Source organism: Saccostrea cucullata, unplaced genomic scaffold, assembly GCF_032062105.1.
Source record: "Saccostrea cucullata isolate Sc308-1 unplaced genomic scaffold, CSIRO_AGI_Scuc_v1 ctg879, whole genome shotgun sequence".
In the NCBI taxonomy this organism is placed as follows: Eukaryota; Metazoa; Mollusca; class Bivalvia; order Ostreida; family Ostreidae; genus Saccostrea; species Saccostrea cuccullata.
Window position 1 is genome coordinate 44,357 of NW_026924910.1, and position 12,588 is coordinate 56,944.

Sequence of the window (12,588 nt, forward strand, 5' to 3'; positions counted from 1 at the left end):
GTCAAAGTCATGGTCACAAGATCATTGACCTTTGTGTCAGATGAAATAACTTAATTAGTGGATCCGGAGTATCCATACTAAGTATTAATTCTGTATATCTCATGGTTTAAAAATTATGGCGAATGTTCAAAAAGGCTGTTTTTAACATTTATGTAACTGTGAAGGTCACGAAGTCATTTATCTTGGTGCCATTTGAAAGACACTAACAATTAGTATGAAAGATAGTGCGCATACCAAATATGAAGTCTATCTCTCATTTCATGGTTGACAATTTATGACGAAGGTTAAAGTTGACAGAACGAAATCAATATCATGAATAGCCCCCCGATCTATCGATCCGGGCGAATAAAAATGAAAACGAATAAATTGTGTTTACCGATAATTTGACTCTGCTGAAAAACACAAGTTGTACAGTCCGATTTCATTCTCTGAAGTTTCTGCCAGTAAAATAGTGGTTTCATATTCGTCAGCCATGGGATTAGAGATGTTAGACATCGTAAAATTCAGTGGTGATAAAATATGAAATTTAGTAATGCTGCAAAAGAAAAACAATTAAATATTAACATTGCTTGATTCAAAAATCAGCATCATGTCGACCATTAGATAAAATGTAATGAGGAAAATTTAAATATAGTGCAGTTAAATTGTGAAGTAAAATATAGACATTGCATAAATATTCATCTGGATTTTTTGTTTTTTATGTTTTTGTGCCGCTTTATAAAGTAAAATAATTCCTATCTTAATTTTATTTATTGATTCCCTGTGTTTTGATTGGACGAGAACAAATTCAAGAAAAAGTTTACACATCGATGAATTTTTCAATCAGCTTCTAGGCTGTTGTAAAAACAATGAAAACAGATACTTCTAGTCCGTTTTAGCTAAATTATGATTACAAGAAACTTGAAATAAAAAAGCAAAACAGGAGATAAACAGGACTGATAGACGGGAATATTATGTTTATGTCACTGTCGGATCACGAGTGTGAATTTAAAAAAATCGCTGATCATGCTGTCATTTTCTCGACGTTCCATATCGATCAGCTCAGATGGTATCGTTGTGATAGGGATAAGAAACTTACCTCAGACTCTTGCCTTATTAGCATCAAATTCATATAAAATTATTTACATTCTACAGTGTTTACGATATTTGCTGACTTAAACAACATTCATTGAGTTTTTATAGTTTATTTATTAATTGTTTTGACAATTTAAGTTGGATTTTATCGTTATTCATCTTGTATACGTTTCTTTGCGGCATAAAATATTCCTACGCCATACAAAATAACGGATTGTATGGCGGCCTCAAAGAGAAATAATTTTGATAATTTTAAAAAGTCGTAATTGGAATTATAAGAATTAAACGTTCATTTTTTCAGAATTTATCGATGTGTAAACTCTGCCTTTTTACTCACAAACTTTACATAAAAGTGCTTCACACTTTTATTCAGTTTGTGAGTAAAAATGCAGAGTTTACACATCGATAAATTCTGAAAAAAGAACGTTTAATCCTATAGTAACACTTTACATGTCAAGCCGCCTTTAAATTAAAACGTCTAAGCTTTAGAAATTGAGTTATCCTGCTTTAAATATGGTGTGTTTTTTAAGTACAGGTAAGTAATTTCTAAAGTTTAAATCTAATATTTAATCTAGTTTCCAAATTTAATCATAATATTGATATACACAATGCATGTATTCTTTGATCCATGAGAGGTTAGTCCAAGTGACTTCTTGTCATGTTATATGGAAAAACATACCAGTAATTCTGTCACTTAACATTTACATATGGCTACTATTCAATTATACTTGTAAAGATTAGTTTCACATAATTATATCTTTTGAATATATTGATTGGTAGAACTTTCATTATTAATAGTTTTTTTTCATGTTTATCTCTTAATGATTTGTATTCCTTTAACAAAGAATCTCTTTTACGAAAATCAGTGATAGTATGTAACATTTTTTTTTAGTTTAACTCAGCAAGACTGGGTTCTCCATAAACTTAACAGTGTTGCTATAATTACACAAAGCATTTTATCTGATTTTTATCTGGATCAAACTTGGTAGATGATGTACAAATTGGCCGAGATGTTCCGCATAATTATACATATACTATAAATGCATAGGAATAAAATATGTTTGAATAAGTAAACTTACATTTCAGGTCTATCATAAACTATGACTGTTGGTTTAATCTGCTGTTGTATGCCATTGAAAAATTGTATTACACTTCCCTCTGGATAAGTATTGGACTTGAAATATGGATCGATGTAACATGATCCACTAGAATTTACTGTAACAATGAACTGCAAAGGAATGCTACTTAGGGCAGTTGATGATAATATACTCGTGAAATCCTCTATCTGTACTGCTACAACATAGTCTCCATCAGGCATCAATCCAGTTGTCAAAGCGCACGATGTCTGCGAAATTAATTAGAAATAAAATGTGTAATTATTTGAACAAGTATGAAAAGGAAAGGCATTAAAGATGATGGTAAATTGAACATAATTTTATATTGACAGAAGCAGCAAAGACAAACATAGAGCTAGAACTCCATATTCATTTGACATAGATTTAAAGGTGCATGGACACAGATTTGAAGTTATAGTATTTTCTCAAATTTTCATTGTATCATGACTTGTATGTTTCTATATGATAGCATTTCGAATGCAAATACATGTATAGCACAAAACTTATTTTATCTTTAAATTACTGACACTTGTTTTTATTTAAATGTTTAAATAAAAAAAAGGCTTTAATGGTAAGCAAACAACAATGCAAACATGCTGACTTTTAACTTATCAATCGTCAACGTTCCTTATCTGTATCAACATACTAGTGTCCCAGCTGCATACGGAGTTTTGGTCTCTCGATAGACACACAATAGCATGCTGTATGACCAATTTCTAAAAGAATGTAAGCTATTGACAAAGAAGTTGATAAACATGTTTTATACAAATTGTTAGGCTGAATTGTCTTTGGATTTTCCGTTTTTCCCGTTCATGACAAGGATGTGAACGGTCGGCAGGAAATGCTCACTACTCCATGACACCTCTCTCCAACAGGAAGAAATACGACCTTTCAGTTAAAACTAAATTAAAGGCAGCGTTCAGTGGCCACCCAGACACTGAATGGCGGGTACATTTCAGCGATCGTTTAGTTACCTTCAGCCACAGTTCAGGTAACTTTTAGTCACTATATCTTTTATTGACCTTTCCGTCGTCTTTCAATCGCTTTTTAGTATTTTTTCAGTCGACTCAGTAACCTTCTGTCGCATTTCAAATTTCCTCTTAACGTGTTTGTGTTTTCTTATTGTCATAAAATTCGGGTAAATAGAACTTTACTGAGGATCAATCACAAGATGTGAAAACTTCTGAGTTCTCTTTTAATAGGACCATTCGAATTAAAAAAAAAAGAAAAAAAAACAAGCTCACAATACCATTAACCCTTCTAGCTAGCCCGGTTAGATAAACGTCTAAAGCGTCTAAAACTTTTAAAAATGTTACATATAAATTAAGATAAAGAATTACGATAAGTAAAAACTCGGACAATAAACTGATTTATTGATAAAATGGAATTCCTTTTATAACGATATTCTGTTTTGTTGTTATTTTTTATTTATTCCTTTTGGAATTAAACATTGTTATAGTTTTGAATATAACTTTTCAAATGTCTTGATTGTATCGGTATAATAAAACAGTTGAAGTATATATACGCAAGCGCCTCGGGAAATAGACATGCTCTTGGGGAACTGGAATCTTGCTGACTCCCTCAATGATATACTTTAACTGTATATTGAACATCCGTCCAACAATAATGCTTGGTTACAATGAACATTTATATAATAATATTTACATTCGCTGTGTTTTACTACTAAGCCAACTGTGAAATTGATTTGAAAATCATTTTCGTGTGTACTCACGCGTAGAAATATACACGGAGAAACGTGCGTTACCGTGACGTCACAATAGGGCTACAGCGATGTTAGTAAAAGTCTAACAATATAGGGCAGCGAGAAATTCATATATTGAGTATATTTTCGGTGCTTCCAAACATGTAAAATGTAAATATAAGGAATGTTTTTAAGTTTAGTGTGAATTATTGGTGTGAGAATCACACAGACTTGCACGTAGGCATATTTTTCATGAAGCGCTAGCGCACTTCATGAAATATGCCTACGTGACAAGTCTGTGTGATTCACACACCAATAACTCACACAAAACTTAAAAACATTCCTTAAGTTCATGAATATATACATCAACCTGTTAGTTTTAAGGTGTCAATTTTTCATGATAAGATTTTCTGGAGGAAAACAGATAGTGAGATATAAAATTAAATTTTATATGTATGTAAGGAATTTCTGAACTACAAACTAAAAAAAAAAACAATTTTACGACGAACAAACATACTCATGCTTACATTCATCAGAGAAAAATATTTCTTTTCATATTTATTAATTTACTGTTGACTCTCACTATTTGTAAAATAAATAGAAATGCGTACTTTAAGTTTGAAATATTAACCTACTCACCCCTATAAATGAGAAATAAGTGCTAGTTGAGTTACATATATCACCACACTCTTCTGTCGTAATAGGAAACCGGCAACGTATGTAGTCTCCATCAAAATCCACCACTTGAAAAAAAAAACACGACGTTTATTTTTATATCAAAGATGCATGCAATACCTTGCCAAAATAATGGGTAATACAGCTAATCAAATGGGGAATAGTGAATGAATTTTAAAAGGAATCACTGTTTAGTTTGAGTACGCCAGGTCATCAACGAATGTTGGAAACGTGGTATAATTTGCTTATTACAGTTGAAGTCCATTATGTATGAATTATCCCACATTTCCAACTATTGTTTGTTTCCCTGACATACTGTTATAACTAGACAGTGTAATTATATTTTCACTTCATTATGAAATTAAATTGTAAATTTTATTTCAAAAATGCAAACTAATAGATTTAAATTACACGAGGCCTCCCAATAACCAATAGTCCCTGTCCACCGACGTCAAACAAAAAGAAAGCTGCACGAGATTTTCATACATATTAGGCATCTATACCTCATGCATATTAGGCATCTTTAGCTCCTGGCCTATCTCTATGGGAACAAAAACTAACCAGAAGTCTCTGTCGAGACTGTAACTCTACTGGTTTGTACTTATAACAGCGGATGAGAAAAGAAGACATTGCCATCAGACCAAAACTGTAGGAGGAGTAGCGATTTAAAGGAATTTCACAGAAAATTCTATTTTGAGAAACCATGGCAACACCGTTCATCAAAATAAAAAACTGATGCACTAAAATATGTATCACAGTGTAGTCTTCTTGTGTGCCAAGTTATACTGAAATCAGACTAAAACTGTAGCAGGAGGAGCGTTTTAAAGGAATTTTACAGAAATTTCTATTTTTAGTAACCACGGCAACACCGTTCATAGAAATCAAAAACTGATATACGGAATTATGTATCTTAGTGTAGTCTACTTGTATGCCAAGTTATGTTGAAATCAGATCAAAACTGTAGGAGGAGTAGCATTTTAAAAGTATTTTACAAAAATTTTATTTTTAGTAACCACGGCAACACCGTTCATCGAAATTAAAAACCGATATACAGAATTATGTATCTTAGTGTAGTCTACTTGTGTGTGAAGTTATATTGAAATCAGACCAAAACTGTAGGAGGAGTAGCATTTTAAAAAAAATTCTATTTTTAGTAACCACGGCAACAACGTTCATTGAAATTAAAAACCGATACACAGAATTATGTATCTTAGTGTAGTCTACTTGTGTGCCAAGTTATATTGAAATCAGACCAACACTGTAGGAGGAGTAGCATTTTGAAAAATTGTTTACAGACAGACAGACGGACAGGCAGACAGCTAGACGGACGGACGACGGACGCATTACTATCGCATAAGCTCTTCTGGTCTTTGACCAGTAGAGCTAAAAATCAGACAATGAAGAGTAAATGAGTTTTGGGGATAAACAGAAAGTAAATGTTTTGTCACACTAACAATATTTGCGAGAAATTTCAACCTTTGACTTGTTTTATTCCCCACTCTTGAAAAACACACCTTTCAGAAAGAAAAAAGTACAGGTAATCATAGGATCTGCCATATTCTGGGGACAGTATACGAAGGGTCATACTAAGAGTTAGCTGCAGATCTGTAGCTCTCCGAAAAATATATATTGATAGACCGGAGAGCTACAGAGCCACCCATTGAAAAAACTGTATATTTATTGCGCACAAAAAAATGCGCTCGGTTCTTGATTAATTCTTCCAAATTCTTACCTCAATTGCAAAAAATGGAAGATTTCAAAAAATTTCTCTCTCCTCTATCAAGTACTCTCGTAGTTGACATCTGAACGAAGTATATTAGACCGAATTATCTTTGAAACCAAACTGGCAGTATAAATAAGCGAAATGTTCAATGATTGCAATATCAGGACCAGGAGGACCATTAACAACAATTATGAGGAATTTTTTGTTGTGGAAAGATTTAAAGAATATGTTAGGAACACACGGTTAGTAATATTTTGAGATTACAGTTTTAAAAACATGGAGAAATGAATCTAGAACCGAGCGCACTTTTTTGTGTGCAATAAATATACAGTTTTTTCAATGGGTGGATCTGTAGCTCTCCGGCCTATCAATAAATATATATTTTCGGAGAGCTACAGATCTGCAGCTAACTCAAAAGTGTGTTCTTAAAACAATTTGAAAAACAAAAATGTAACAGATACATGTATGTGTTTTAAATCAAAGAGAATATTTTATTAAATCATTAAGACTAAATCATAGAAAAGCGTTTTTTTTGTTTCTTTCCGAGCACCGATGAATCTAAATCTATGAATTTGATATACATCATTTAAAATTATCTACCTTTATTTTGAGTGTATGGGTCTGAAATAAAATGATATTGAAGTATCGTAATTTCTAATACCTGGTATTTCTATGTTTGCTATGCCACACGAGCTTCGAATTTTGACAGATGAAGCCATCACTGAAACAGGAGATTGGTTGATCCTTCCTGTATCCGTTCTTGTGGAAACGTTTACTTTAATTCGTAAGCTCGAAATGCTTGAAGCGTTCACTAGACTTATCCAATCTCCTGTATATCTGCAAAGACGTCGAACTGCATACATGTAGTTGAAACTAAAATAATTTCCTTTGCACTAAATTATATAATTGTGGACTGTTTAGAAGGGAGACATCAGCAATCAGCAGGTCTGAGTAGGGTTGTAACTCGAAGGCGCTTCTTAGAGCTGATATATATATTTATTTATGGAAACACATTTTTAAAAAAAAAATTATATGTAACTCGGAGATATATGCTACTATGTTTGTCATCCCTCCTTTACGAGTAAGTTATTACAGAGAATGTAATAGTCCGCGAAGCGACTTATAAAACAGCGTAAACTGACCCAAACCAGGATGTACTCGAATAATTAGGCCAAGAATAAGAGCTATTCCTTATAATTTTATTCTAAAATCAATTAACAGCTGTGAGTGTAAAATTCCGTTGCATTTATTGGTTAAAGTATGCCTCCCAATTATACAGCCGTAGTAACATCAAAGTACTGAAAGTACTGGGAAGCGCTAAGCATATTGATTTGAAATTCATCAGAATTATTTTGAATTTAAATTTCCTGTTTTATTGAATTTTAAGCAATATGTTGACAGTGCGACAGCGCTTGGGGGAGCACGGTTGGCTGGTACATAATCAAACATGTTAGTCCTGAAAACTTCCCGTTGGATTATGAAATTCAACATTGTCTTGGGTTTTTTTTTTCTGTCAAAAAATATTTCAATATAACATACATGAAATTGCAAGAAGATAAATCTCCGTGTAAAAATATTTTCTTTTCCAATTGCCTTGTTGGAATCTATTAGAGGTAATATTTGCGTATAAATTGCTATTTATTGGAAGGGAGATGGTAATCGAGTTTTCCGATGAAACTTAGAGTTTAAATGTAGCGATACAAATGCTGGAAAATGTATATTTTGAAATAAATTTGAACACTTAATGGAAAATGTCGCTAAAATTCCTTTCATTTGTGTTTAACACTGAAAGCTAAAATCCTCTTGTGATCATTTTTAATCACAAATTCATTCCTCGTTTACGAGTGTTTCAAATTGAAGATTGGCATCATGTTTGTAACATCGTCATGTGACAAAACTCTGTGTAGATGAAATGAGCATCCTAGAATTAACGCCCTTTTTGTCAGATACATTTAATAGGTAAATTAACATTTGAGTATAAAACTATTATATTAAACTTTCGACGATATCCTTTTATCTCTGATTCTCAAATACATGATTTATGGCATATTTGCAGTAACATTTGTGTTGATATCACAGTATGTTTTACTTATTTGTAAATATTACTTTTTTTACAATAAAAAAATGTACACTTTTCTTCTTTGGAATAAAAAAAATCATTAAACCCCCCAAAGCATTTTGACTATTGTTAAAATAATTTAAAATGCTTCAACATTTTTGCTACGGACGCTTGAAGCTTTACACCATTCTTTACTTGTGTATTTATGATCTTCATTACCATGCAAAACATGCTGAGAGGAGAAACATATCTAGGACATTGTTGTGCTAGTTAAAAAGGAATACGGAAAATAATTGCTCATTATTTTTCTGCTTTTTCAATGAAAACTAATTCAAGAGACCAAGAAAGAAAATATATGCAAGTATTAATCTCAAGTATTAATAAATCTTCATGAAGATATACAACATTGTTTTATTCTGTTTTTATTGAGTCTTCATTAAGAATCGGCAACACAGCTTAAGTACATTTTTACATAAACTATTTCTTCCTTATAGTTTCTTACTTCAAGTATATATTAAACTTTTTGCTTAACATTACATTAGCCCTATCCCTGTCCATTGCGAAGAACGTTAATTAAGGTTTTAGCATTTTTCGCCATATCCTGCACACTACACACACAATTCTAAAGCACAATATTCCGAGAAATAAGTTTTACTATTTGAATGGATTCGTTGAAAACACAACCACCACATGCCCTACATGTGTGTACAACCACAGAAACTGCCTTTCCTTTCGAATTATTTACATAATATGTTTTACTCATATGATGCAAGTATAGAGTACAAGTAAACACAAGTAAAGACATTAAAAAGACAGTCCATGAATGCATTGCAGTCTGTTACTAATTATCGGCCGCAGCAGCGGCCGATCTATTTGTGATTGTGTTAGAAAGTGCACATGGGGAAATGAGACGTTATTTTTCATTAGGTCAGGAAAATATTTCTCAAATGATAACAAGTAGAAAACCATGAGTAAAATATTTTCAAAAATTGCTTTGAATACAGTGTTAATTGTTGCTACTATGTTTCAATTTCTTTATCATTTCTCATCAGATAATTGATAATTTATGGTTATGTAAAAAGAGTTAACAATAGATACTCCCCAGCCTGGGAGTGTATAAGATATGAAAGGAAATCGTCATGATTTTCCGGATAAAAATGACGTGTAAATGTGCATGGGTTGGTGAATAAAAATTGAAAAAAATTTCAACCAGTAAAAATTGTTTTGAACATGCTCTACGGCTGCAAATAACACAAAGACATTTTTCTACATTTTGTACTGCGCCTTGCAGCACAGCCATGGGCATTATCACGTGACCAAGATCCAGGGTATCAGCACCTGGTTCATCTTGAGATACCACAGGCACCTGACGTTACTTATTTTTCTTTTAATAAAAAAATATACACATACCGAATAATATTCGGTATGTGTATATTTTTTTTATTAAAAGAAATATAAGTAACGTCAGGTGCCTGTGTGAGATACCTACATCTTTATTTTGATGACAATAAATTCTTATCATTTATTGCTGCCCTTTTTACATCGATGAATCTATTTATAAGCAAATGGGGTAAATGTCTATTTTTTTTTTAAAATTTTAATTAATTATTTATTTTGCTTTGAAGACAGCCTAAAATAAAAATGAATCAACTATTTCACCTTTGAATACTAGTATCTTGACGTGCTTTCCTTTCATGGACACTTTGAAATTGTAAAAGAAATTTGTTTATGCTAAATTTTGTTTGCGGCCGATTTGATGCTTTGCATCAATTTAACTTGTTGATACTTAGATGCGAAAATCAACTTCACTGATAGCTCTCAGCATGGTGCAAGGTGTTAAAGGAAGGCTTGTTTTAGTTACAATGCCTGAAGTAAGGGTCTAGAAGGAAAAAAAATAGTTTATATGGATATAAGTTATAAAGAACGTACCATATTATGTAAGTAGCACATTGTTAATCATTTTTCAAAATACTGAATACTAGTTACTCACTTCCAGTTTGAGATTTACAGCTGTATAAAACTTAATTATTAAAATCCCATCTGAGTTTTAAATTAAGTACTTATTCAATCACTATATTACATGTACATGATTAATAATATACTGCTTTTAATTGTGTATTTGCGCAATAGATGCAGCAATTATTAGCTACATGATACAAAAGTAATGTGTGCCGACATGATTTAAATGAACTACAATATATAGAGAAGAGCATGATAAGAACTGCTTTTATCTACTAACTGTGGAATATCCCTTTACCTTACTAATTGCTTCCTAATATTAGAAATACACGTAACGCAGCAGTACACTAAAATAGCAGGAAGAGAGTCAGGGATTTCCTGTTGCATATTTTTAGAATAACAAGAGGAGTTATCTAACTTGCTTATAGTGGCGCTAGTTGGCGAACGGAAGTAGATTTACGCTGACAGAAAGTGCTTTGCGCTGCGCTTAGCGCTTAAAAAGTGATGGGAAGCTAGAGGAGATAAAAATTAAAACATAGGCCAAGCAGTTGTGTTGTTTGTTTACACTTTTTAAAAGATCAAGTTACTGTTTGAAGTTATAGATACATATATAAAATCTGGAGCTTTTCATGAACCCCTAGGACTTAATTGATTAAGTAATTGATTTTATGTTGTTTAACATCCCTCTCGAGAATTTTTCACTTATACCACTTGCCGGTTGAGAGCTTCAAATGTTGTCCTATACTCGGCACTCAGGGCCATTGAGCAGGGAGGAATCTCTTTCGTGCAAGCACCTACTGCGACACGGGACCTCAGTTTATACGGTCTCATCCAAAAGAGCCGGTGTTAACGTCCGAAGGTGGGATTCGAACCCGCGACATAAGGATCAACTCCTTCAACACTCTAGAGCTGACGATCTAACCACTGCGCCACGCGGGCTACCCTTGGGACTGGAAATGAGAGGATTGGATGGATACAGATGATTTAGGTGGTTTTCAGGGGTGTGTCCCCATACCAAACCAGGTTATAAGAAGTACTATAGTTCCTCTTTGGATATTAACCTATCAGAGGCTGGAATGCCAAAAAAATTAATTTACGACAATAACGGCCTCAGGCAGACAGATTGGTTCTTGGGTACGAAAAAAAAAGCATGTTGCCATCGAAATCAGTCAATAAATTTATAATATTAATGCATGAACTAAGTTGATCTGTATAATTGGTTCATTTATTCTAAAAATACCTTCACATACCCAATAAAGTATACATTTGTTGATGTTGAATTTGTGATTGTAAAATTGGTGTCTCCTTCACTATCAGCCCAGTTTTCAGTGGAATTAGACTCTGTACACAGCCCTATCATTGTTGTACTATCATTACATCCACCTCCTGGGAAACATATCAGAGTGGCACTCGAATTTCTATTCGGACAACTGTCATTATACACAAATGACAGACGGTGATGAACTGTTATCTGTAATAAAAAACCCATTGTATTACAAAGACTTATAATACCTGTAGTACTTGTTTCAATAATTATTATTGTTAAGCAATTTGAAATCAAGTTACCTGTGTCTCATTAATAGCTTTCCAAGACAATAAACCGCCACGAAAATGGTTTAACTTCACGAATGGTGCCGCAAGCAAAACAAGGACTGAACACTTGTACAGAAGCATCATATAATTAATACCTTGTTAAATATCATCTTCTTATTTTGTATAAAATACTGCATTTTTTGGCGTTAAATTACTTGATATACCCTTGTCACTTCCTCGTCCATGGTCTATCAGAATTGATTTTAAATTGTGGTTACTAAAACGATTAGGTTGATGTTCAACAGACCCTGGAATAATACCCTTGTCTAAGTATATTAAAACTTTATCGATAGAACTGTCAGGATAAGACAAAAAAGCCCAATGCATTGACAAATTTCCAAATTTTGATTCTTCATGCGTTTTGTGCCTAGTGTGTATATTAAATGTACAATTACTTGTCTTTAATTAATAGTTCTTTTGAAATAATATGCCAAACCTCGTATTGTTAACTTTTTCGTGCCTATTGAATAACAAATAAAAAACAACAACACCCAAGGTATAAATAACAAGATTTCAATTTCCACATCCCGAAATAGGTCTTAGATTCGTCTGATGCTTTTTTTATATACTGAAAGGAAAAAGAAACGCAGAGTAGCATAATATTCGAAATTTTTTTTGATCGCATGACTGAAAATTACTAAAACTGGTCAGATAAGGAATTTAATTATTAGCTTAAAAGCACCAAAAT

At 32.7% G+C, this 12,588-nt stretch overlaps 1 protein-coding gene across 1 annotated transcript; it reads right to left on the reverse strand.

The window, feature by feature from the left end:
* Positions 1 to 372: 372 nt before the first annotated feature.
* On the reverse strand, positions 373 to 11,981 carry LOC134267579 (uncharacterized). Its single transcript, XM_062749784.1, has 6 exons — positions 11,874 to 11,981; positions 11,558 to 11,778; positions 6,951 to 7,126; positions 4,531 to 4,634; positions 2,154 to 2,419; positions 373 to 535 (listed from the first exon to the last, which is right to left on the reverse strand). The coding sequence occupies exons 1-6, from the start codon at positions 11,979 to 11,981 to the stop codon at positions 373 to 375; spliced, it is 1,038 nt and encodes a 345-aa protein (XP_062605768.1).
* Positions 11,982 to 12,588: the final 607 nt, after the last annotated feature.